The sequence below is a fragment of the Trachypithecus francoisi genome, unplaced genomic scaffold, assembly GCF_009764315.1.
Source record: "Trachypithecus francoisi isolate TF-2019V2 unplaced genomic scaffold, Tfra_2.0 Lachesis_group8, whole genome shotgun sequence".
NCBI lineage: Eukaryota > Metazoa > Chordata > Mammalia > Primates > Cercopithecidae > Trachypithecus > Trachypithecus francoisi.
This window is the reverse complement of record NW_022681473.1, coordinates 17666101-17692550: the sequence shown is the minus strand read 5'-3', so window position 1 is coordinate 17692550 and position 26450 is coordinate 17666101. Positions and strand designations below refer to the sequence as shown.

General features: G+C 47.8%; 1 protein-coding gene across 2 annotated transcripts in view; it reads left to right on the top strand.

Annotated features, from left to right (window-relative positions):
• DDB2 (damage specific DNA binding protein 2) overlaps positions 1 to 26450 on the top strand; it is a 27611-nt gene continuing 1161 nt past the window's right edge. Inside the window, exons 1-9 of one of the 2 annotated variants that reach the window (XM_033204827.1) lie at positions 4 to 317; positions 1395 to 1531; positions 1915 to 2106; positions 20365 to 20510; positions 22113 to 22212; positions 22297 to 22474; positions 22807 to 22949; positions 25408 to 25572; positions 25723 to 25768. In XM_033204827.1, the coding sequence (XP_033060718.1) occupies positions 191 to 317; positions 1395 to 1531; positions 1915 to 2106; positions 20365 to 20510; positions 22113 to 22212; positions 22297 to 22474; positions 22807 to 22949; positions 25408 to 25572; positions 25723 to 25768 (1234 nt within the window). In that variant the 5' untranslated portion in view covers positions 4 to 190. Of the gene's footprint in view, positions 318 to 1394; positions 1532 to 1914; positions 2107 to 20364; positions 20511 to 22112; positions 22213 to 22296; positions 22475 to 22806; positions 22950 to 25407; positions 25573 to 25722; positions 25769 to 26450 lie in introns of both variants that reach the window. The other variant, XM_033204828.1, reaches the window with a different exon arrangement.

Here is a 26450-nt window from a genome sequence, read left to right as displayed (position 1 = left end):
GGGTCTCCTAGACGGGTGGGGCCGGAGCTCCGAGCTGGTTTGAACAAGCCCTGGGCATGTTTGGCGGGAAGTTGGCTTAGCTCGGCTACCTGTGGCCCCGCAGTTTTGTAGTCCCCGCCTTGTTTCTCCCCAGAGATCTCTCAATCTTCCCTCTGCATAGAGCACAGTACCCCTTCGCACGGAGGACGCGATGGCTCCCAAGAAACGCCCAGAAACCCAGAAGACCTCCGAGATTGTATTACGCCCCAGGAACAAGAGGAGCAGGAGTCCCCGGGAGCTGGAGCCCGAGGCCAAGAAGCTCTGTGCGAAGGGCTCCGGTACTGCCTGTGCCTGCTGCTTGAATATTTCCGCCTTTTGGGGTGCTCGCGCAGGAGGCTGCAGCGGGGGATGGGTGCTCCGAGGCTCCCGAGGCCGGCGCAGGTCACGGATGCCTCCGGCTGTGCATTCTACCTGCAGGTTCTTTGACACCAGAGCGTTTAGGCTTCAACACCTCTCCCGCCAGGTGACAGGAAGCAGACGAGCTCCGTAACAAGAGACACACGGACTTGTCAGATTCCTTGTTTGTAGCAGGGTTCTTGCACAGTTTGGACGGCTTCAGAGAATCCTACCTTTCCTGGCACTGTGTGTGCTGGATTTCATAGTCACGCTTGTTAGCTGCACGTCCTAGGTGGTCAGTTGTGCGAGCCCCCAATTCCTTCCCTCCTTAGAAAGCTCATTCTCTGAGGTTTACTGGGGCTTGAACCTGGGGCTATAAGGAGTTTCGAGACACTCAAAAACTGGAGCTGGGGCTTGTTAATCAAGTGGTTTTTGTCCATGAGAAGAAAGAATTGGTTGTCAGGACGTCGGACCTATAGTGATTGGGTCCTCAAATACAAGTTTGGTGATCCGGAGTTGTTGCTTTATTGCTATTCTAATTTCACTCACCTCCCCAGAAGTAACCTAGTTAAGAGCATTTTCAGGCCTTCCTATTCCTTCTTTTCCTAAAAGGTGACTTCTGCCATGCTGCCCTAAAATATTTTTATTGTGCATTATATGTGATTTATAAAATTGTGACCCAGTCCCATCTCGTTTTGCAGCCCAAACTGGGAAGAGTTCTGCAGTGTACTTTATTCTTGTGTGTTTCTTTGGCTGGGGTCTCAGGAACCCTGCACGATTGAATTTACTTTCATTTCAGTCTTACTGTTTGGGGGAGTGTTTTGGAGAAGGGGCCAAATCCCTACTCATTTTTTTTTTATTTCTGATGCTGGGTGAGACCGCACAGACATGGAAAGGCCTCAGGAGATGATGAGACAGATATTAGCCATGCCGAATGAAACAAGGCTTCCTTTCAGGGAATTCAGCAGAAAAACCTTTCGTGAGATTGGAGAGGAAAATATGTCTGTTCTGCTTGGCAGGTCCTAGCAGAAGAGGTGACTCAGACTGCCTCTGGGCGGGGCTGGCTGGCCCACAGATCCTGCCGCCATGCCGCAGCATCGTCAGGACCCTCCACCAGCATAAGCTGGGCAGAGCTTCCTGGCCATCTGTCCAGCAGGTAAGGCATTTTTTGCCTCAAGTCCTCAAGGGTTTTGCACGTGCATTTTTACTATTGCATGCTCCCAAATTAGATGATGGCTTGGTTCACCAGCTTGTCAGAGTGGTCCGATCTCCCAGACTGTGGTGACTGGCCTACTGGGCACTCAGCCAGGTAAAAAAGTCTTATGTTGTAAAGGTCCCAGCTGGAATGCACTCTGCCCCTTTTGCTTTCCCAGATTATTAGTTCATGTGCATTGCAAATATTTTCATGCACAGGGCAGGCAGTTAGCTTTCCTTTCGTGGGAGGACTTGGCTCTAGGGCTCATCTATGAAGGAGGCAGAGATTGACAGTTTACCCAGAACTTGGGTTTTAATTCAACCTAATTCATTTCTCTCTGGCAGGGGCTCCAGCAGTCCTTTTTGCACACTCTGGATTCTTACCGGATATTACAAAAGGCTGCTCCCTTTGACAGGAGGGCTACATCCTTGGCGTGGCACCCGACTCACCCCAGCACTGTGGCTGTGGGTTCCAAAGGGGGAGACATCATGCTCTGGAATTTTGGCATCAAGGACAAACCCACCTTCATCAAAGGGGTGAGCAGTTCCCCATGCCAGGTCGTGCTAAAGAAGTGTTTGTTGGCTGGGCGCGGTGGTTCACGCCTGTAATCCCAGCACTTTGGGAGGCCGAGGCGGGCGGATCACCTGAGGTCTGGAGTTTGAGACCAGCCTGGCCAACATGCTGAAACCCCGTCTCTACTAAAAATACAAAAATTAGCTGGGTGTGGTAGCAGGTGCCTGTAATCCCAGCTACTCAGGAGGCTGAGGCAGGAGAATCGTTTGAACCTGGGAGGTGAGGTTGCAGTGAGCCGAGATTGCACCATTACGTTTTAGCCTGGGCAACAAGAGTGAAACTCCATCTCAAAAAAATAATAATAAAATAAAATAAAAATAAGGAGTGTTTATTGAAGGAATGAAAAGGATATTGATGTCATCCAGTAACTGTCAGGAAGAGGACTGGGATCAAAAGTAACTGTGGGCATTTTCAAATACGTAAATGGTGATGATATATATTTTTCTAATGCCTGCCCTTAAAATACTAGAAGATATAGACTACTGATCACCCATAGAATTGAAGCCCCTTCTGGGCCGGGCGCAGTGGCTCACGCCTGTAATCCCAGCACTTTGGGAGGCCAAGGCAGGCTGACCACGAGGTCGAGAGATCTAGACCATCCTGGCCAACATGGTGAAACCCCGTCTCTACTAAAAATACAAAAAATTAGCTGGATGTGGTGGCGTGCGCCTGTAGTCCCACCTACTTGGGAGGCTGAGGCAGGAGAATCGCTTGAACCCGGGAGGCGAAGGTTGCAGTGAGCCGAGATCGCGCCACTGCACTCCAGCCTGGGCAACAGAGTGAGACTCCATCTCAGAAAAAAAAAAAAAAAAAAGAATTGAAGCTCCTTCTTACCACACTGACCTCATCTTACACCACTGTCTTTTCTCACTTCCTATGCTGTAGCCACACCAGTTGTTTCTATTCCTGAAACCCGGTCTCTGTAATTGCTGTTCCCGTTTACTGGAGTGCTTTTCTCCATGGTCTTCTCATGGCTGGCGTCTTCTCATGCAGGTCTTTGCTGATTCTACCTCTTCAAAGAGGCTTTCACTGGTGGTCCTTACTCATAACATAGATCCCACTCCTCCACTGTCATTCCCTGTATCATGACCCTGCTTCATGTTTCCCCCAAGTGTTGGCCAGTGTCTGAGATCTGATGCTTATTTGTATGTGTTTGCCCACTGATGGCAGGGACCTTGCCTGTCTGGTTCACCACTCTATTCCTGGTGCCTGGAACAGTCTGGCCTAGAGTAGCTGCTTTATGTTTGTGTTTTTTTTTTTTTTTTTTTTTTTTTTGAGACGGAGTCTCGCTCTGTCGCCCAGGCTGGAGTGCTGTGGCCGGATCTCAGCTCACTGCAAGCTCCGCCTCCCAGGTTTACGCCATTCTCCTGCCTCAGCCTCCCGAGTAGCTGGGACTACAGGCGCCCGCCACCTCGCCCGGCTAGTTTTTTGTATTTTTTAGTAGAGATGGGGTTTCACCGTGTTAGCCAGGATGGTCTCGATCTCCTGACCTCATGATCCGCCCGTCTCGGCCTCCCAAAGTGCTGGGATTACAGGCTTGAGCCACCGTGCCCGGCCCTACTGCTTTATATTTGTTGAATGAATGAGGGGCTTGAGGTGTAATTGAGCAGATGGGAAGTATACATATGAGGTAATTAACAATACAGATGCCAAGTGCTACAGAATGTGAAAGAAGGAAGAACCCCTTGTGAATTGGAGTCAATAGAGAAGACTCTACGATGAGCAAGGAGGAGCAGTATTAGGTAAATGGAGAGAAAAGAAGGAAAGGCGTAATGTGATTGGGTGAGGTTTGGCATAGAGTTCTTGGAGATGGTCTTTGTTGTGTCAGAGTTCATCATCCGTTGCTGAGGGGTGAGTGTGTCGTCCCCTCTAAGAGACCTTTAGCCAGCCCAGCTGGTGGCTAACATTGGAGGGCTGTGCTGTGAAAAGTGACACTGGGTTTAGAGCAGGAGTCACAAACTTACATGGCTCCAGAAGCCAAACAGAGCGGGGAAAAAAAAAGAATGTATGGTGGTAGCGTCAGGGGTAAACTAGAGATGACCGTTGTGCAAAAATGTAGGTCTTGTGCTATAAAATGTGATTTTTTCAAACAAAGCCACAAATCCTCATTTTTTTAATGTCGAATATCTTGAGTTTTAAAAAAATTGTAAAATACATGTAACATAAAATTTATCACCTTGGCCATTTAAAACTTTTTTAAAAATAATGATAAAATACATGTAACATGAAATTTATACTTTCATAACCATTTTTAAGTGGACAGTTCAATGGCATTAGGTAAATTGTGTAACCAGTCTCCAGAACTTCATTTTTTTTTTTTTATTTTTTTTGAGTCTCATTCTGTCACCCAGGCTGGAGTGCAGTGGCACAACCATAGCTCACTGCAGCCTCCACCTCCCTGACTCAAGGAATCCTCCAGCTTCAGCCTCCCATGTAGCTGGGGACTACAGGTATGCACCACCATGCCTGGCTAATTTTTAGAGATGTGGTCTCTCTGCTTTGCCCAGGCTGGTCTCAAACTCCTGGCCTCAAGCAATCCTTCTGTCTTGTCTTCCCAAATTGCTTGGGATTACAGGGCTAAGCCACTGTGCCGGGCCTCTAGAACTTCTTAATATTGGCACTGAATAAAATTAAACACACATCTCAGCTGAATTCTGCTTCAGCCCACTATTTTTCTAACTCTGGTTTAAAGGTAGAGATGGGGGGAACCCAGGAGGAGGTCTCTTAAGTGGAGGGATTTGGAGAGCAGCCCACCAGAAAAGGCCAGGTTAGACAGGTGTGGGAGACTGGAATTCAAGGTGTGAGATGGGTGTTCAAGGAACAAGTGCCAGAAGGCCCCAGAAAGGCAGTCAGAGGAGTGCTATGGACAGAGAGGGGTAGGTTTCCTGCTTAGCTAAAGAGGCAGGTGACCGCCAATAAGGCAGCTTGAAGTTGAAGTCAGAACCCAGAGCTCAGACAGGAAGAAATTTGTTTTCTTGTTTTCTCCAGGAGTCTAGGACATGGGAATAGAGGAATTTAGCTTATGCCTGGAGATGGGAAGAAGCAGTGTAGGGTATTCTAGGGGAAGATCTTCCTGACTAACAGGGTAATGACAAGTGCTTTGAACTTGTGCCAGACTGAGATTTTTTTTTTTTTTTTTGCGTCACCTTATGACATGCATGTAACTTTACAGTGTAAGCTTTCTTTACACTGTAATGAATATTGGTCTAGGCATTGAATTTCGTGACTTGCAGTTGCAGGGAACTAGGTTGGAGCAAAGGAAGGGTATGGCAGTCTGGAGGAGAACTGTCTGGTTTTACTCTCAGATGCTGACAGCAGAATGCTGATTTGAGACCAGTTACTGGAGGAGTAACAGTGCCTCATTTTGTCACTTCTTTAGTCATCTGACCTTGGCTATGACCTTTACATTCTTCAGGCCCTTGGCAAGGGAACATGTATTATAGTTTCACAATGAAGATAGCTTAATTTTATTACTATTATAAAAACAATGTATGAGGCCAGGTGCAGTGGCTCACGCCTGTAATCCCAGCACTTTGGGAGGCCAAGGTGGGTGGATCACCTGAGGTCAGGAGTTCAAGACCAGCCTGACCAACACATAGTGAAACCCTGTCTCTACTAAAAATATAAAAATTAGCCGGGAGTAGTGGCACACGCCTGTAGTCTCAGCTACTCGGGAATCTGAGGCAGGAGAATCGCTTGAACCTGGGAGGTGGAGATTGCAGTGAGCCAAGATGGTGCCACTGTACTCCAGCCTAGGCGACACAGAGAGACTCCATCTCTCAAAAAAAAAAAAAAGTATTCTTACATTAAAAAATACAGAAAAAGTATAGAAAATAAATTAAATATGATCCAAAATCCCCATTTTCAGCATCCCTCTGTGCATGTGTACACTTTTTTTTTTTTTTTTTCCGAGTCTGAGTCTTACTCTGTCTCGTAGGCTGGAGTGCAGTGGTGTGATCTCACCTCACTGCAACTTCTGCCTCCTGGGTTCAAGCAATTCTTCTTCCTCAGCCTCCCAAGTAGCTGGGATTATAGGCATGCACCACCACACCCAGCTAATTTTTGTTTTGTTTCGTTTTTTTGAGACAGAGTCTCACTCTGTTGCCCAGGCTGGAGTGCAGTAGTGTGATCTCGGCCCACTGCAACCTCTGCCTCCCGAGTTCAAGTGATTCTCCTGGCTCAGCCTCCTGAGTAGCTGGGATTACAGGCACCTACCACCACGCCCAGCTAATTTTTATATTTTTAGTAGAGATGGGGTTTCACCATGTTGGCCAGGCTGGTCTTGAACTCCTAGCCTAAGGTGATCCACCTGCCTTGGCCTCCCAAAGTGTTGGCATTACAGGTTTGAGCCACCATGCCCGGCCTAAAGTTTTATATTTTTAGTGGAAATGGGGTTTCACCATATTGGCCAGGCTGGTCTCGAACTCCTGACCTCAAGTGATCCACCCATCTCGGCCTCCCAAAGTGCTGGGATTACAGGCGTGAGCCACTGCACCTGGCCTGGGGTTTTTAAATTATATCTTTATTGAGGTATAGTGGACATAAACTGCACCTATTTTAAGTGTACAGTTTGGCTGTTCTCAGCCTATGGGGTAGTCCTACTCCATAGGAGCAGTAAATAAATAAATAAATAAATAAATTGTAAAATTTGATGAGTTTTGACGTATGTGTACAACTGTGAAGCCATTACCACAATTAAAATAACTCACATTTCCCCCCCTTTGTAGTATATTTGGGATGTGAGAGATAAATGAGTTATCTATGCCCTTTTGTAATCCACTCCTCTCTACCCAGTATCTTATTCACTGTAAACTGCTGATCTACTTTTTATTTTTAGAGATTAATTTACATTTTCTAGAATTATATATAAATAGAATCATAGAATATATGCTCTTTTATTTTTATTCTAACTTCTTTCAGTATAATTATTTGAAATTTATCTACATTTTTATGTGTAGTTTTTTCTGTTTGTTTTGTTTTTTATCTTTCTGAATAATGGTTCATTGTTTTTTGTTTTTTTTTTTTTTTGAGACGGAGTCTTGCTCTGTCACTCAGGTGGGAGTGCAGTGGCGCAATCTCGGCTCACTGCAAGCTCCGCCTTCCAGGTTCACACCATTCTCCTGCCTCGGCCTCCTGAGTAGCTGGAACTACAGGCGTACACTGCCACACCCGGCTAATTTTTTTGTATTTTTAGTACAGATGGAGTTTCACCGTGTTAGTCAGGATGGTCTGGATCTCCTGACCTCGTGATCTGCCCGCCTCGGCCTCCCAAAGTGCTGGGATTACAGGTGTGAGCCACCACACCTGGCTGGTTTTTTTTTTTTTTTTTTTTGAGACAGAGTCTCGTTCTGTGGCCCAGGCTGGAGTGCAGTGGCCGGATCTCAGCTCACTGCAAGCTCCGCCTCCCGGGTTCACACCATTCTCCTGCCTCAGCCTCCCAAGTAGCTGGGACTACAGGCGCCTGCCACCTCACCTGGCTAGTTTTTTGTATTTTTTAGTAGAGACGGGGTTTCACCGTGTTAGCCAGGATGGTCTCGATCTCCTGACCTCGTGATCTGCCCGCCTCGGCCTCCCAAAGTGCTGGGATTACAGGCTTGAGCCACCGCGCCCGGCCTTTTTTTTTTATTTTTAAGACAGGGCCTTGCTGTGTCACGCAGGGATGATCATGGCTCAGCATAGCCTCAACCTCCTCGGCTGAAGCGATTCTCCCACCTCAGCCTCCTGAGTAGCTGGCACTACACACACAGGCCACCATACTTGGCTAATTTTTAAATTTTGTTATAGAGACAGGGGTCTCACTGTGTTGCACAGGCTACTTTCAAACTCCTGGCCTCAAGCAATCCTCCTGCCTCGGCCTCCCAAAGTGCTGGGATTACAGGCGTGAGCCACTGCAACCAGTCGCATTGTATTGATATGCTACAGTTTATTCATTTACCTGTTGAAGGACATTTGGAATTTTCTCTAGTTTTTGAATGCAACATATAAAGTGGCTGTGAACATTCACGTACAAATATTTGTGTGGGTATATGTTTTCATTTTTCTTGAGTAAATACTTAGCAGTGGAATGGCTGGATTATAGAATAGGAATGTTTTAAAGATACTTTTTAAATGAGAAAAGGCTTTTCTATTTACCCACATATTGTCATTTCCAGTGCTTTCATTCTTTCATGTGATCCAGATTTCCTTTTGGTAATATTTGCCTTCTGCCTGAAGAAATTCCTTTCATATTTCTTTTTTTTTTTTTTTTTTTTTTTTTTTTTTTGAAGCGGAGTCTCGCTCTGTCGCCCGGACTGGAGTGCAGTGGCCGGATCTCAGCTCACTGCAAGCTCCGCCTCCCGGTTTTACGCCATTCTCCTGCCTCAGCCTCCCGAGTAGCTGGGACTACAGGCGCCCGCCACCTCGCCCGGCTAGTTTTTGTATTTTTAGTAGAGACGGGGTTTCACTGTGTTAGCCAGGATGGTCTCGATCTCCTGACCTCGTGATCCGCCCGTCTCGGCCTCCCAAAGTGCTGGGATTACAGGCTTGAGCCACCGCGCCCGGCCTCATATTTCTTATAATGCAGATTGTTGATGAATACCTTCCACTGTTGTTTGTCTCAAAAAGTATTTTGCCTTTATTTTGGGGGAGGATGTTTTTGCTAAGTATAGAATTCTAGGTTCACAGGTTTTAAAATTATTTAACTTTTATTTTATTATTTATTTATTTATTTATTTATTTATTTTTGAGACCGAGTCTCGCTCTAGCCCGGGCTGGAGTGCAGTGGCCGGATCTCAGCTCACTGCAAGCTCCGCCTCCCGGGTTTACGCCATTCTCCTGCCTCAGCCTCCGGAGTAGCTGGGACTACAGGCGCCCGCCACCTCGCCCAGCTAGTTTTTTGTATTTTTAGTAGAGACGGGGTTTCACCGTGTTAGCCAGGATGGTCTCGATCTCCTGACCTCGTGATCCGCCCGTCTCGGCCTCCCAAAGTGCTGGGATTACAGGCTTGAGCCACCGCGCCCAGCCAACTTTTATTTTTTAATTGACGAATTAAAATTGTATTTATTTGTCACATACCATATATTGGTTCGCAGCTTTCTTTCTTCAGTACTTTAAAGATGATTTCTAGGCCGGGCGTGGTGGCTTACGCCTGTAATCCTAGCACTTTGGGAGGCCAAGGCAAGTGGATCATTTTGGTCATGAGTTCCAGACCAGCCTGGCCAACATGATGAAACCCCGCCTCTACTAAAAATACAAAAATTAGCTGGGTCTGGTGGTGCTCACCAGTAATCCCAGCTACTTAGGAGGCTGAGGCATGAGAATCATGCTTGAATCTGGGAGGCAGAGGTTGCAGTGAGCCAAGATAGCGTCACTGCACTCCAGTCTGGGTGACAGAGCGGGACTGTGTCTCAAAAATAAATAAATAAAAATAAAGATGATTTCTAGCTGGGCACAATGGTTCATGCCTGTAATCTCAGCACTTTGAGAGGCTGAGGCTGGGGGTCCTCTTGAGGCCAGGACTTTAAGACCAGCCTAGGAAACATAGCAAGATCCCATCTCTACAAAAAAAATCTTAAAAATTAGCGGTAGCTTGACCTTCCAGTTCCAGCTACTCTGAAGGCTGAGGTGGGAGAACTGCTTAAGCCCAGGAGTCCAAGGCTTCAGTGAGCTCGGCAAGTCTGGGTGACAGAGCAAGATCCTGTCTCAATTAAAAAAACAAAACAAAACATCCTGATGAGAAGTTTGCTGCTATCCTTATGTTCCTCCCTATGTAATTTTTCTTCTGGTGGCTTTAAAAATGATTATGAGACTGCGGGGCGCCGTAGCTCATGCCTGTAATCCCAGCACTTTGGGAGGCCGAGGCGGGCAGATCACGAGGTCAGGAGATTGAGACCATCCTGGCTAACACGGTGAAACCCCGTCTCTACTAAAAATACAAAAAAATTAGCTGGGTGTGGTGGCGGGCGCCTGTAGTCCCAGCTACTCAGGAGGCTGAGGCAGGAGAATGGCATGAACCCGGGAGGTGGAGCTTGCAGGGAGCCAAGATCACACCACTGCACTCCAGCCTGGGCAACAGAGAGAGACTCCATCTCAAAAAAAAAAAAATTATTATGATATGCTTGTGGAGATCACTAAGCTTCTTTGATTTGCGAATTTTTTTTTTTTTTGAGACAGAGTCTTGCTGTGTTGCCCAGGCTAGAATACAGTGCCATGATCTCGGCTCACTGCAACCTCCACCTCCAGGGTTCAAGCGATTCTCCCTCCCTCAGCCTCTGGAGTAGCTGGGATTACAGGCACCCACCACCTCGCCTGGCTAATTTTTGTTTTTTGTTTTTTGTTTTTTTTTTAAGTAGAGACGGGGTGTCACCATGTTGGCCAGACTGGTATTGAACTCCTGACCTCTGGTGATCCGCCCACCTCGGTCTCCCAAAATGCTGGGATTACAGGCATGAGCCACCTTGCCCAACCCATTATTTCTTACAAATAGTTCTTTTTCTCTTGGGACTCCAATTACATATTGTCCAGCAGGTCATTGTTGTACTGTTAATTTTTGTCTTTTTCCCTTGTTTCATTTTGTGCAGTTGTTCACTGATCTTCATTTCTGTAATATCTGACCTGCTGTCAATCCCTTCCTTCTTCCCTTCCTTCCCTTTCCCTTTCCCTTCCCCTTCCTTTTCATTTCTTTCTTTCTTTCCTTCCTTCCTCCTTCCCCTCCCCTCCCCTCCCCTCCCCTCCCCTCTCCTCCCCTCCCCTCCCCTCCCCTCTCTCTACTCTCTTCTCTCCTCTCTCTTCTCCTCTCTTTCCTGCTTGTGCAGAGCAGGGCTATTCCATAGGCAAAGTAGCCCAGCGTATTTTTCATTTCAGATACTGCATATCCCCTCTAGAAGTTGGATCTTTTTTTTTTTCATGTCTTCCATTTCTCTCCTCATATTTATTATTTCCTCTTCTTTCTTTTGTGAGGCAGGGTCTCACTCTGTCCTCCAGGCTGGAATGCACTGGCACGATCTCAGCTCACTGGAACCTTCACCTCCCAGGTTCAAGCGATCCTCCTGCCTCAGCCTACCGAGTAGCTGGGATTGCAGGTGTGCACCACCACGCCCAGCTAATTTTTTTTTTTTTTGAGACGGAGTCTCGCTATCACCCAGGCTGGAGTGCAGTGGCCGGATCTCAGCTCACCGCAAGCTCCGCCTCCCAGGTTCACACCATTCTCCTGCCTCAGCCTCCGGAGTAGCTGGGACTACAGGCGCCCGCCACATCGCCTGGCTAGTTTTTTGTATTTTTTAGTAGAGACGGGGTTTCACCGTGTTAGCCAGGATGGTCTCGATCTCCTGACCTCGTGATCCGCCCGTCTCGGCCTCCCAAAGTGCTGGGATTACAGGCTTGAGCCACCGCGCCCGGCTAATTTTTGTATTTTTAATAGAGACCAAGTTTCACCATATTGGCCAGGCTGGTCTCGGACTCCTAACGTCAAGTGATCTGCCTGCCTTGGCCTCCCAAAGTGCTGTGATTACAGGCATGAGACACTGTGCCTGGCCTGATCCTGTGTCTTAAAAAAAAAAAAAAAAAAAAACTCTAACACGTAATACTGCTTTTTTAAAAAAAATTGTGGGCCGGGCTCAGTGTCTTACACCTGTAATCCCAGCACTTTGGGAGGATGAGATGGACAGATCACGAGGTCAGGAGATCGAGACCATCCTGGCCAACATGGTGAAACACCGTCTCTACTAAAAATACAAAAAAGTCAGCTGAGCATGGTGGCAGGCGCCTGTAATCCCAGCTACTTGGGAGGCTGAGGCAGGAGAATCACTTGAACCCAGGAGGCAGAGGTTGCAGTGACCCGAGATTATGCCACTGCACTCCAGCCTGGACAACAGAGCAAGACTCCATCTCGATTAAAAAAAAAAAAGCTGGTAGAAAACACGTAACAAAATTTACAATCTTTTTTTTTTTTTTTTTTTTGAGACAGAGTCTCACTCTGTCGCCCAGGCTGGAGTGCAGTGGCCGGATCTCAGCTCACTGCAAGCTCCGCCTCCCGGGTTTACGCCATTCTCTCGCCTCAGCCTCCCGAGTAGCTGGGACTACAGGCGCCCGCCACCTCGCCCGGCTAGTTTTTTGTATTTTTTAGTAGAGACGGGGTTTCACCGTGTTAGCCAGGATGGTCTCGATCTCCTGACCTCGTGATCCACCCGTCTCAGCCTCCCAAAGTGCTGGGATTACAGGCTTGAGCCACCGCGCCCGGCCAATTTCCTTCTTTTTTAAGGCTGAATAATATTCTATCATTCGTGTGTTCCACCTTTTGTTTATCTGTGTATTCACTGGCAGACACTTAGGTTGACTTCATCTTTTGGCTATTGTGAATAATGCTGCAGTGAATATGGGTGTGCAAATATCCCTTTGAGACCCCGACTTCAGTTCTTTGGGGCTAATGCCAGTAAGTAGGATTGCTTCATCAAATGGTAATTCTGTTGTTCATTTTTTGAGGAACCACCATACTGTTTACCATACTGGCTATACCATCTCACGTTCCCATCAGCAGTGTACAAATGTTCCTACTTCCCCACTTCCTCACCCACATTTCTTTTCTTTTCTTTTTTTTTTTTTTTGAGATGAAGTCTCCCTCTGTCACCCAGGCTGGAATGCAGTGGCGTAGAATCAGCTTACTGCAACCTCTGCCTCCCGAGTTCAACTAATTCTCCTGACTCAGCCTCCAGAGTAGCTGAGATTATAGGCACACACCACCATGCCCAGCTAATTTTTGTATGTTCAGTAGAGATGGGTTTTGCCATGTTGGCCAGGCTGGTCTTGAACTCCTGACCTCAGGTGATTCACCTGCCTTGGCCTCCCAAATTGCTGGGATTACAGGCGTGAGCCACCATGCTCAGCCTTTTCTGTTTTTTTGATAGTGGCCGTCCTAAGCGATGTGAGGTGATAGCAGTGTAGTTTCATTTGCATTTCTCAAATGATTAGTGATGTTGAGCATCTTTACGTGTGCTTCTTGGCCATTTGTATATTTTCTTTGAAGGAATGTCTATTCAAGTCCTTTGCCTTTTTTTTTTTTTTGAAACAGGGTCTTACTTGGTCACCTAGGCTGCAGTGCAGTGGCATGATCATAGCTCACTGCAGCCTCGAACTTCTGGGCTCCAGTCATCCTGCTGCCTTAGCCAGGGTAGGCTGGGACTGCAGGTGCTTGCCACCATACCCTGCTAACTTTATTTTATTTTATTTTTTTCGCTATCTCTTACAGAAAGGACTTTCTAACTTAAAAAAAATATTTTTTCATAGAAACTGGGTCTTGCTAGTCTCCCAGGCTGGTCTTGAACTCCTCTTTGCCTGCTTTTAGTTGGGTTATTTGTTGTTGTTTTGTAGGGGTTCTTTATATATTCTGGATATTAACCTCTTTTTTTTTTTTGTTTGTTTTTTGAGATGGAGTTTCGCTCCTGTCGTGCAGGCTGGAGTGTAATGGCGCAATCTTCACTCACTGAAATCTCCACCTCTCGGGTTCAAGCAATTCTCCTGCCTCAGCCTCCTGAGTAGCTGGGATTACAGGCGTGAGCCACCACGCCCGGCTAATTTTTGTATTTTTAGTAGAGACAGGGTTTCACCGTGTTGGCCAGGCTGGTCTTAAACTCCTGACCTCAGGTGATCCGCCCACCTCGGCTTCCCAAAGTGCTGGGATTACAGGTGTGAGACACTGCCCAGCCATGATATTAACCTCTTATCAGATCTATGATTTGAAAATATCTTCTCCCACTTCATAGATTGCCTTTTCACTCTGTGGATTGTTTCTTTTGATGCCTGATTTTTTTTTTTTTTTTTTTTTTTTTTTTTAATTTTGAGATGGAGTTTCACTCTTGTTGCCCAGGCTGGAATGCAATGGTGTGATCTTGGCTCACTGCAACCTCTGCCTCCCGGGTTGAAGCAATTCTCCTGCCTCAGCCTCCCAAGAAGCTGGAATTATAGGCACCTACCAACACGCTAAGCTAGCCTGATTTTTTAATAGTGAACTAACCTTGCATTCTTGGAATAAGTTCATCCTGGCCATGATGTATTTATCATTTTTAAATATTACTAGATTGAGTTGGCAAATATTTTAAGATCTTTGCATCTGTGTTCATGTGTAAAATTGGCCAAATCCTTGTCACATTTGTGTATCAAGATTATGCTCATTTCTGGCCGGGCGCAGTGTATCACTCCAGTAATTCCAGCACTTTGGGAGGCCGAGGCGGGCGGGTCACAAGGTCAGGAGATGGAGACCATCCTGGCTAACATGGTGAAACCCAGTCTGTACTAAATATGCAAAAATTAACTGGGTGTGGTGGAGCACTCCTGTCATCCCAGCTACCTGGGAGGCTGAGGCAGGAGAATTGTTTGAACCTGGGAAGCGGAGGTTGCAGTGAGCCGAGATCACACCACTGCATTCTAGCCTGGCAACAGAGTGGGGCTCCATCTCAAAAAAAAAAAAAAAAGGGCCGAGCGCGGTGGCTCAAGCCTGTAATCCCAGCACTTTGGGAGGCCGAGACGGGCGGATCACGAGGTCAGGAGATCGAGACCATCCTGGCTAACACGGTGAAACCCCGTCTCTACTAAAAAATGTAAAAAATTAGCCGGGCGAGGTGGCGGGCGCCTGTAGTCCCAGCTACTCGGGAGGCTGAGGCAGGAGAATGGCGTGAACCCGGGAGGCGGAGCTTGCAGTGAGCTGAGATCCGGCCACAGCCCTCCAGCCTGGGCGACAGAGCAAGACTCCGTCTCAAAAAAAAAAAAAAAAAAAAGATTATGCTGATTTCTGAGAATTGCTTGAGCCCAGGAGGCAGAGGTTGTAGTGAGCCGAGATTGCACTACTGTGGTCCAGCCTGAGCGACAGAGCACGACTCTGTCTCAAAAAAAAAGATTATGCTGCCCTCATTAGCTTGGGAATGATTCCCTTGTTTTCTAGTCTGTGGAGAGGGAGGATTTAAGATCAATATCTAGCTGGGTGCGGTGGCTCACTCCTGTAATCTCAGCACTTTGGGTGGCCAAAGTGGGCAGATCACCTGAAGTCAGGAGTTTGACGCCAGCCTGGCCAACATGGCAAAACCCTGTCTCTACTAAAAATACACAAAAATTCGCCGAGCATGGTAGCAGGTACCTGTAATCCCAGCTACTCGGGAAGCTGAGGCAGGGGAATTGCTTGAACCCAGGAGGCAGAGGTTGCCGTTAGCCAAGATTGTGTCACTGCACTCCAGCCTGGGCAACAGTGTGGGACTCTGTCTCAAAAAATAAATAAATAAAAATAAAAAAAAAGAAAGATCAGTATCTCTTCCTCAGCCAGGTCTGGTGGCTCATGACTGTAGTCCCAGCACTTTGGGAGGCCAAGGCAGGCAGATCACATGAGGTCAGGAGTTCGAGACCAGCCTGGCCAACATGATGAAACTCCATCTCTACTAAAAATACAAAACTTAGTTAAGCATGGTGGCGTGAGCCTGTAATCCCAGGTACTTGGGAGGCTGAGGCTAGAGAATTGCTTAAACCTGGGAGGCAGAGATTGCAGTGAGCTGAGATCGCACCATTGCACTCCAGCCTGGGCTAGAGTGAGAGTCCATCTCAAAAAAAAAAAAAAAAATTCTTTCTTTCTATCTATCTATCTATCTATCTATCTTCCTCTTTCATCATCTTCTTTTTCCCTTCCTGAACAGTTCAAACCGAAAGTCATTAGGTAGGCTCAAGCAAGATAGATGTTTATGTAGTAGGGAGGCCACAGTGCTGGAAGTACCAGATGCTGGGGCCCCTGAAGCTGAGGTGGATGGCAGGTGGCAGGTGGCAGCTCAGTACATAGAGACTGGGCCCAAGCAAGATCAGAGGGGCATCCGTGCAGGAAGGGGTTGAGAGTAGAGGAGGCCAGGCATGGAATAGTGAAGTCTGAAGCGGGGGTAAGGAGACTGACCCACAGGGAAGTCTAGAGTGGGGTGGCGGAGTCGAGTGGGGTGAGCAGGGCTTTTGCATGGAGAGGGGCGGCCGTGGCGCCTGATATGGGCAAGGAAGTTGTGTCTGCATGGTTGAGGGAGTGGAGAGAGAGGAGAGGGTGATTGTGCCCTCGGGAGGGTAAAAGTCCAAGCATCCTAAGGAAGACGTGCATTTGGGGGGTGTGTGGCAGCAATAGTGGAAGACTGGTTAAATACAAGGAGATTAATCAAATATGTAAGTATATTAAGTATAATGGGAACCACATTTTTCACTGTCAAAGAAGGGAATTATAAATATGGAAAGAGAGAAACTCGGCCAGGCGCGGTGGCTCAAGCCTGTAATCCCAGCACTTTGGGAGGCCGAGGCGGGTGGATCATGAGGTCAGGAGATGGAGACCCTCCTGGCTAACACAGTGAAACCCCGTCTCTACTAAAAATACAAAAAACTAGCCGGGCGCGGTGGCGAGCGCCTGTAGTCCCAGCTACTCAGAGGCTGAGGCGGGAGAATGGTGGGAACCCGGGAGGCGGAGCTTGCAGTGAGCCGAGATCGCGCCACTGCACTCCAGCCTGGGCGACACAGTGAGACTCCGTCTCAAAAAAAAAAAAAAAAAAGAGAGAGAAACTCGAATCAACTCTGTGGTGTTGAATTCGAATTGAAGACATTGATACGAAATTATGATTTTCAGTATACAAAGTAAAGACAGTTGTGAAGCAATCTGATTGCAGATTCTTTTTACAGTTTTATTACCTTAATCTTTTATAAGTGTCTCACCCCATGCTTAATTTGATGGCTCTTTTTTTTTTTTTTTCCAATAGAGATAGGGTCTTGCTCTGCTGCCCAGGCTGGAATGCAGTGGTAGGATCATAGCTTACTGCAGCCTTGAACTCTTGGGCTCAAGTCATCATCCCGCCTCAGCCTCTCAAATAGCTATGAGCACAGGTGTGCACCATCACTCCCCGCTGATTTTTTTTTTTTTTTTGAGACGGAGTCTTGCTCTGTCTCCGGGGCTGGAGTGCAGTGGCCGGATCTCAGCTCACTGCAAGCTCCGCCTCCCGGGTTCACGCCATTCTCCTGCCTCAGCCTCCGGAGTAGCTGGGACTACTACAAGTTCCCCGGCACCTCGCCCAGCTAGTTTTTTTGTATTTTTAGTAGAGACGGGGTTTCACCGTGTTAGCCAGGATGGTCTCGATCTCCTGACCTCGTGATCCGCCCGTCTCGGCCTCCCAAAGTGCTGGGATTACAGGCTTGAGCCACCACGCCCGGCCTCCAGCTGATTTTTAATAATTTTTTATAGAGGCTGGACCCAGTGGGTCATGCCTGTAACAGGACTTTGGGACGCTGAGGTGGAAGGATTGCTTGAGCCCAGGAATTTGAGACCAGCCTGAGTTACATAGTGAGACCTCGTCTCTAAAAAAAATAAATAAATAATAAAAACTGGTGACACACACCTATAGCCCCAGCTACTTGGGAGGCTGAGGCGGCGGGAGGACTGCTTGAGCCCAGGAGGTTGGGGCTACACTGAGCCAGGATTGCACCACTGCATCAAGGTTTCGAACTCCTGGCCTTAAGCGATTCTCCTGCCCCAGCCCCCCAAAATACTGGGATTATAGATGTAAGCTACTGTGCCCATCCAATGGCTATTCTTTTTGCAACTCATTACCGAGTTCTCCCAAAGGTTTCAACACGGCTTTTGTAGAAGTAACAATGTCCTTTGTTTTTGCACGTATTTCATCAGTTTACATACTTAATTAAATTTGGTATTAATTACAATAAAAGATGCAACTGGAATAAACAGATTTGAGAACAACTACAACCATCCCTTGGTTTGGTAAGCATAGAACTCAACTGGAGGGAGCAGATGATTATCATACTAGCAGCAAGCATTTGGCAGACCGTGAGCATTAGAATGACCGTGAGGTTAGAATGTTTTATAGAGGGAAGGGAACGTGCCAGTTAGTATATTGCGATAGCTAAGTGGTTGTTGCATAGAGGAACTTGTACAGTTCTACGAGGCTGGGATAGCTGCAGCATAAGGAAGAAGTGGAAAAGGTGGAGAAAGGCGGAAAAGTGGAGAAGTTTACATCTTGGGGATGTAAAGTTCTTAAAACAGTGCCTGCCTGGGCACAGTGGCTCACGCCTGTAATTCCAGCACTTTGGGAGGCTGAGACAGGCCAATCTCCTGAAGTTGGGAGTTCTAGACCAGCCTGACCAACATGATGAAACCCGTCTTTACTAAAAATACAAAAATTAGCCGGGTGTGATGGTACGGGCATGTAATCCCAGCTACTCAGGAGGCTGAGGCAGGAGGATCGCTTGAATCCAGGAGGTGGAGGCTGCAGTGAGCTGAGGTTGTGCCACCGCACTCCAGCCTGGGCGACAGAGCAAGACTCCATCTCAAAAAAAAAAAAAAGAAAGAAAATCCCCCCAAAAAAACAGTGCCTAATACATAGTAAGCAATTAATAAGGTTAAGCCATTGATATTATCATGATTACTTTCATCATAATTTTCTGGGATGACTGGAAGAATAGGAAGGGGCACAGATCTGACTCTTGCCCTCCTGACTCCGCCACTGCTCTGAGCTGAAGCTCTTCTAAAGAAAGCACTGTGGGAATAACAAATTAGGGCACATCCATAAAATGGAATACCTCAGCAATAAAATGAGATGAGCTGTTGATACAGCAAACTCGGATGAATCTCAGAGGCATGATGAGTGACATGAAACAAGACAATCTCAAAAGGTTGCATACTGCCTAATTCATTTACACGACATTCTATTTTTAATTTAATTTAATTTTATTTTTAGAGACAGGATCTTGCTCTGTCACCCACGCTAGAGTGCAGTGATGTGATCACAACTCACTGCAGCCTCGACCTCCAGGCTTCCGTCATCCTCCCACCTCAGCCTTCTGAGTAGCTAGAACCACAGGCACCTACCACCATGCCTATATATATATATATATATATATTTTTTTTTTTTTTTTGTAGAGATGGGGGTCTCCCTATATTGCTCAGGCTGGTCTTGAACTCCTGGCCTCAAGCAGTCCCCCCGCCTCAGTCTCCCAGCTGGTGGGATTACTGTGCCCGGTCTATTGGACATTCTATGAGGGCAAAACAATAGTGACAGAGAATAGATCAGCCAGGGGCTGGGGGCGAGGGGAGGGTGTGATTGCAATGGGATAGCACAATGGAGTTTTTGGGCTGTTGCAAATGTTCTGCATTTTGATTTGGGTGGTGGTTATTTAAATCTATACATATGTTAAAATTCAGAGAACTGTATACCCCAAATTTGCTATATGTTAATTGAAAAAAAGAAAGTAAAAATAAAGCCTTAAGAAATGAAGGGAGGCCAGACTTAGTGGCTCAAGCTTATAATCCCAGCACTTTGGGAGGCTCAGGCTGGTGGATCACCTGAGGTCAGGAGTTCAAGACTAGCCTGGCCAACATGGTGAAACCCCATCTCTTCTAAAAATACAAAATTTAGCCATGCGTGGTGGTGGGCACCTGTAATCCCAGCTGCTTGGGAGGCTGAGCCAGGAGAATCGCTTGAACCTAGAAGGCGGAGGTTGCAATGAGCCGAGATCATGCCATTGCACTCCAGCCTGGGTGACAGAGTGGGACTCCATCTCAAAAAAAAAAAAAAAAAAAAAAAAGGAAAGGAAGGAAGGGAGGGAGGGAGGAAGAAAGAGAAAGAAAGAAAGGGAAGAAAAGAACAGGCCAGGCAAAGTGGCTCATGCTTGTAATCTTAGCGCTTTGGAAAGCCACGGCAGGAAGATCGCTTGAGCTCAGGAGTTCGAGACCAGCCTGGGCACCACAATGAGACCCTGTCTCTACCAACAATTTTTTAAAAATTAGCACTTGTAATGCCAGCACTTAGGGAAGCCAAGGTGAGCAGATCGCTTGAGCTCAAGAGTTCAAGACCAGCCTGGGCAACATGACAAAACCCCATCTTTAAAAAAAAAAAAAAATACAAAAATGAACTGGGCATGGTGTGTGCACCTGTAGTCCCAGCTACTTGGGAGGCTGAGGTGAGAGGATCACTTGAGCCCCGGAGATTGAGGCTGCAGTGAGCCGTGTTCGTGCCACTGCACTTCAGTCTAAGTGACAGAGAAAGACCCTATTTCAAAGGAAAAGAAAAAGAAGTGAAGGCCCTGTGGAGAGCGTCCTAGTGTTTAGGTGTCCAAGCTGACCTGGCCCCACGCACTGCTCGTTGGTGCTTCTGTGATAGCGCAGCACGTGTGCCCAGGCCTGGTTCCTCACTGCCAGGCCCATCATCACTCACTGGCTTTTTCCTTCCTCGTGTTAGATTGGAGCTGGAGGGAGCATCACTGGGCTGAAGTTTAACCCTCTCAATACCAACCAGTTTTACGCCTCCTCAATGGAGGGAACAACTAGGCTGCAAGACTTTAAAGGCAACATTCTACGAGTTTTTGCCAGCTCAGACACCATCAAGTGAGTAGTTTAACTAGGAGGGGAAAGGGCTTCTAAGCTTAGGTGTAGTTCCGGCAAGAACATTCAGATCCCATTTCCTTAACCCAACCTGGCACAGGGAAGAAAGGAAAGATGTCAGCCACTTTCCGCCCTTTTCTCTTTCTCAAACTGCTCCTTGGCCACCCTCACTTTGGTCCAGGTGGGTTACTGCTTTGGGAAGGTGTTCTGGAGCCTCAGCTCTTCTGTAAGTCATACCTGTATTAGACTAGACCTTGACCTTCACTAGATAAGCCAGCATGGCACAGGCCCAGAAAGGCACCTAGAGAATGGAGCAGCAGCTAAGAACTTGAGACTGAATTCCCTGCACTCACTGTGGTGTAATGACCTGAGCTGTTCCTGGATGGAAGCTTACATGGATGGAATCTTGTCCATAAAGTGCTCTGGACTTCCCAAGAGAAGGTGGCTGGAGAAATTACAGAATGCAGCTGGGTGGCTCATGCCTGTAATCCCAGCACTTTGGGAGGCCAAGGTGGGTGGATCACCTGAGGTCAGGAGTTCAAGACCAGCCTGGCCAACATGGTGAAACCCCATCTCTACTAACAATACAAAAAATGAGCCGGACATCGTGGTAGGTGCCTGTAATTCCCAGCTACTTGGGAGGCTGAAGCAAGAGAATAGCTTGAACCCAGGAGGCAGAGGTTGCAGTGAGCCGAGATTGCACCATTGCACTCCAGCCTGGGCAACAAGAGTGGAATTCCATCTCAAAAAAAAAAAAAAAGAAGTTACAGAATACTCGTCACTTTGATTTCCAGCTAGAGCCGGGACTCTGACTGCTCCCTGAGGAATAAGTGAGGGTGCTGGGGTGTAACTAGCATTGGATGGGATCCTGGGCTGTCCTGCAGGGATGAGGAGTGCATGCGCAATTCAGCAGGCGATTGGATAGACAAGACTCCAGGCTAGTTTTCCGCAAGAAATCTTCCTGCTTGAAAATATTCATAGGGGATGGCAAAAGTCAGTGTAGCATGGATTTGAGGGTTTGAGAGAAAAACTGTGAGCTGAGCTCCTCTGGCTGGATAGCAGGATCCCTGAAGCACCCGCCTAGTCAGCCTCCCAGTCCAGTGGTTTGAGGGACCAGAAGAGCTCCTGGTTGTGTGTTTTTTCCCTCAGTGTTCAGAAGGGGGCAGAAGTGCCTTTCCAGCCAGCACTGAGGAACAGAGCCAGGCAATCCCTGTTTGGCTTGTGTCTCCTTTGGCCCAAAGGGTGGAGAGTGAAAGGAGAGAGCAGTAAAGGAGGCTTGCTCAGAACCCGGGGGGTGGGAGTAGGCGTGCCCTGGGGCTTGCTTTATGGTCTGAGCTTTGTCTGCTTCAGAGACTCTTAGGAGCTGGGGATCCTGGGCCCAGCAGTAACCGGACAGATTTCTGAGCCCCATTACCCCATTCCCTCTGTCTGGACGGTAGAGCAGTCTGAATGTTCCTCGCTAGGAATCCATGGCAAGACAGTTATTCATTCATTCAACAAATATTTATTGAATGCCCACTGTGGGTTAGTCATTGGAGCGGCAACAGTGAGTAAACAGGCCTATCTCTGTCCCCAAGGATCTTACAACATAGTCTTTCCCTCCAGCATCTGGTTTTGTAGCCTGGATGTGTCCGCCAGTAGCCGAATAGTGGTCACAGGAGACAACGTGGGGAACGTGATCCTGCTGAACATGGACGGCAAAGAGGTGCGTTCTCCCAGGTCCTGCCTTTCCCTCCCTCATCCCCGCCTCGGTTCTGTGTCCCCACCTGAACCGAGCTCTTCTCTGCAGCTTTGGAATCTCAGAATGCACAAAAAGAAAGTGACGCATGTGGCCCTGAACCCATGCTGTGATTGGTTCCTGGCCACAGCCTCCGTAGATCAAACAGTGAAAATCTGGGACCTGCGCCAGGTTAGAGGGAAAGCCAGCTTCCTCTACTCGCTGCCGCACAGGCATCCTGTCAACGCAGGTGTGATATCCCAGACCTCATCTCTCCTGCAGACCCTGCCTATCTGACTACTGCTGGGGTGTTCCCTCAGCATGGAAGCCACTACCACAAACCTTTACCCCTGATAGCGTCTGCCAAGCTGATGTCTGGGAACCTTTGTGGCTGTGGCTGTCCCCATCAACTGCTGAGTTACCAGAATTTCGTTGTTGTTCACAGCCCAGATTCACCTCTTCCCTTCCGCTCCTGTCTAGAGAGGAGTGGTAGGGAGGGTACACCTGCAGGAGAAGGCCTGCAAGGCCAGGACCACAGGGGGTTCGTGGTTCCTACAGCTCAGGGGCTTTTCACTTTGCCAGCTTGTTTCAGTCCCGATGGAGCCCGGCTCCTGACCACGGACCAGAAGAGCGAGATCCGAGTTTACTCTGCTTCCCAGTGGGACTGCCCCCTGGGCCTGATCCCGCACCCTCACCGCCACTTCCAGCACCTCACACCCATCAAGGTGAGTGGCGGCGGGAAGAAGCTCGCAGAAGGAAGCTGTGATCATGAGGCTGGAGCAGGTCTGCCCACGGTGGGGAAGGGCTGATGTGGTAAGCCTGCACCCCAGATCGCTCCTGGCCTAAGCACAGAGCATCTCTTACCCTTTGGCTCTCTCTCTTCCTTTTATCCCACTTCTGCCATCCCATATAGTTGAGTTTTCTTTCTGTCTCTCTGATAAGGTATTTTTCTGAGTTTTTTCAGCCCAGCTCTGATCTCACGGTGAGCATTTTCTAAGATCCTGACCCTCTGTTCTGTCATCTCAGCTTCAGTTACCTGTGTACAGTTGACCCACAAACCTTCACCTTTTTTTTTTTTAAAGGCAGGGTGTCGCTCCGTCACCCAGCTGGGAGTACAGTGGGGCAATCATGGTTCATTGCAGCCTTGATCTCCCAGGCTCAAGCGATCCTCCTGCCTCATTGTTTTGTTTTTGTGTGTGTGTGTGGTTTTTTCTTTTTGCTTTTTGTTTTTTAGAGACAGGGTATTCCTGTGTTACCCAGGCTGGTCCTTTTTTTTTTTTTTTTTTCCTTGAAACAGGGTCTTGCTCTGTCACCCAGGCTGGAGTGCAGTGGCACAAACATAGCTCACTGCAGCCTCAACCTCCTGGGTTCAAGCAATCCTTCCATCTTAGCCTCGGGAGTAGATTGGACTACAGGTGTGTGCCACCACACCCAGCTAATTTTTTTATTTTTTGTAGAGATGGGGTTTTGCCATGTTGCCCAAGCTGGTCTTGAACTCCTAGGTTGAAGCTATCCTCCCGCCTTGGCCTCCCAAAGTGCTGGGGTTACAGGCATGAGCCACCACGCCTGGCAACTTTGCCTTCTTAGTTTGTCTTGCAGGTTTCAGTGCTTCTAATAATAAAAATAAGTCTTTTATTTTCCCACCTTTTCTCAGGGTCTTGTTAATAGCTTCTCTATCCTTAGTCCCCAAGACTAATGGCTTTCAAGTCCTTTGATGCCTTCTTGCCTGAGCCCCCATGCAGCCTGAGCTCTGCTAGTTCTGCATCCTTTTCCAAAACTACAGATCCTCTTCCGATCTTCAGGTTTTATGCCTGTACTTCTCTGGTCAGTTCAGCCGAGTGGTGGGGAGCACCAGTTTCCAGCAGCCAGACCCCCCGGGTTAGAATCCTTGGGCAAATTATTTATATTTTGGATCTGTTTCCTCATCTGCAAAAAGGGAATACTAGTCTCTAACTGATAGGGTTGTTATGAGGATGAGTCAGTATACTTAACTCACTTGGCCCCATGCCCAGCACCTGGTAAGTACTGGTAAGTACTCAATAAATGATGATTGAATATTGAGTGGCCCCCATGTACCTCAATCACATCCAAGCTCTTAATAAATAATGTCAAGAATCCTTCCCCAGTTGGTGTTCCTGTTAATCCATCAGTGTTCCTAATAATCCATCTGTCCCCATGTCCCAGTTTGTATCTAGCCAGGTGTTGTAAGTCATTACAGCTTCCTGTGATTTGTGACTTACTTCTAAGCCTTTGCATGTACTATTTCTTCCTTCCTGCTAACCATGTCTTTCCTCCTTCAAAACTTCCTTGAGAAGTTTAATTAGGAAAATCCTATCCAATTTTGTCATTTTAATAACTGCCAGATTTTTTTTAGTGGGGTGATCTGGGGAACGTGGGTTTCCTTCTCTTTTTTAGCCAGTAGCAATTTTATACTCAACTCTTAGTAATTCATGCTGACGGAGGCGGGATGATAGTGGGGTTCCTCTAGAACTGAAGTCCTGTTAGGTTCTGGTCACCAGAGGCTTCTTTTGCTTTGTTGTAGGCTGACCTCTTAGGCTAATATCTGGGTCAGGCCGAGGTGAAAACGTTTATCAGTTGGCATGATCTTAGGAAATGCAAGTGAGGGAGAAGGCCTGAAGCTGCCCTAAGGGCCAGGGAAGCCAGCTAGGCATTAAAAATGTGCAATGGCAGAGGCAAACACAACCAAAACCATTCTTGTCATTTTCTATAAGACTTACCTCCATTATTAGGTTGGCTTGTTACTGGCAAATAATACCTTTTTTTTTTTTTTCTTTTGAGACAGAGTCTTGCTCTGTCCCCTAGGCTGGAATGCAGTGGCATCATCTTGGCTCGCTGCAACCTCCGCCTCCCGGATTCAAGTGATTCCCCTGCCTCAGCCTCCCGAGTAGCTGGAACTATAGGCATGTGCCACCGCGCCCAGCTAATTTTTTTTTGGTATTTTTAGTAGAGACAGGGTTTCACCACGTTAGCCAGGATGGTCTTGATCGCCTGGCCTCGTGATCCGCCCGCCTCGGCCTCCCAAAGTGTTGAGATTACAGGAGTGAGCCACCGCGCTCGGCCCAAAGAATACTTTTGATGTCCCTCTTTGTTGATGTTTGTTTTTGATGTCCCTCTTGGTCATGTTCTGCGTTTACTCTCATGACCGGCCTCTCCATCTCCTAGGCAGCCTGGCATCCTCGCTACAACCTCATTGTCGTAGGCCGATACCCAGATCCTAATTTCAAAAGTTGTACCCCCTATGAATTGAGGACGATCGATGTGTTTGATGGAAACTCAGGGAAGATGATGTGTCAGCTCTATGACCCAGAATCTTCTGGCATCAGTTCGGTGAGGCTTGGGCCCTCAAATGATGGGAGGAAGCAGGGATTCAACCTACTTTATTGACCAAAAATGACCAGAAATTAGGTTTTGTGTGCCCTTCTATGTCTCTGCTAATACCTTCACCCTTTCCTCGTGTTGACACTCTTGTCTCTGCAGCTCAATGAGTTCAATCCCATGGGGGACACGCTGGCCTCTGCAATGGGTGAGTAGGAAGAGGATGTATCTGACTTGCCGAGCCCAATCCTACTTCCCAAGGTTCAGTGTGGGCCAGCCTCAGCCCTGCCCTGCCACATTCACCCCAGGGCGGTGGCCCGTGAAGAAGATGGCTGGGAGACAGTGGTCTCTTTAGCCGAGGCCCTCCATGCCTGTGGCTTTGTCTTGGTCATGCAATGCCTGGCTACTGTCCAGTTTCCTAGTACTTCTTTATTTCTTTTTTTTTTTTTTTGAGACGGAGTTTCACTCTTGTGGCCCAGACTGGAGTGCAATGGCATGGTCTTGCCTCACTGCAACCTCCGCCTCTTGGGTTCAAGAGATTCTCCCTCGGCCTCCCGAGTAGCTGGGATTACAGGTGCCTGCTACCACGTCCACCTAATTTTTTTCATATTTTTAGTAGAGACAGGCTTTTACCACGTTGGCCAGGCTGGTCTCAAACTCCTGACCTCAGGTGATCCGCCCGGCTTGGCCTCCGAAAGCGCTGGGATTACAGGCGTGAGCCACCATGCTGGCCAGTTTCCTAGTATTCCTTTTTTTTTTTGAGAAGGAGTCTCGTTCTGTCCCCCCAGGCTGGAGTGCAGTGGCGCGATCTTGGCTCACTGCAAACTCCGCCTCCTGGGTTCACGCCATTCTCCTGCCTCAACCTCCTGAGTAGCTGGGACTACAGGTGC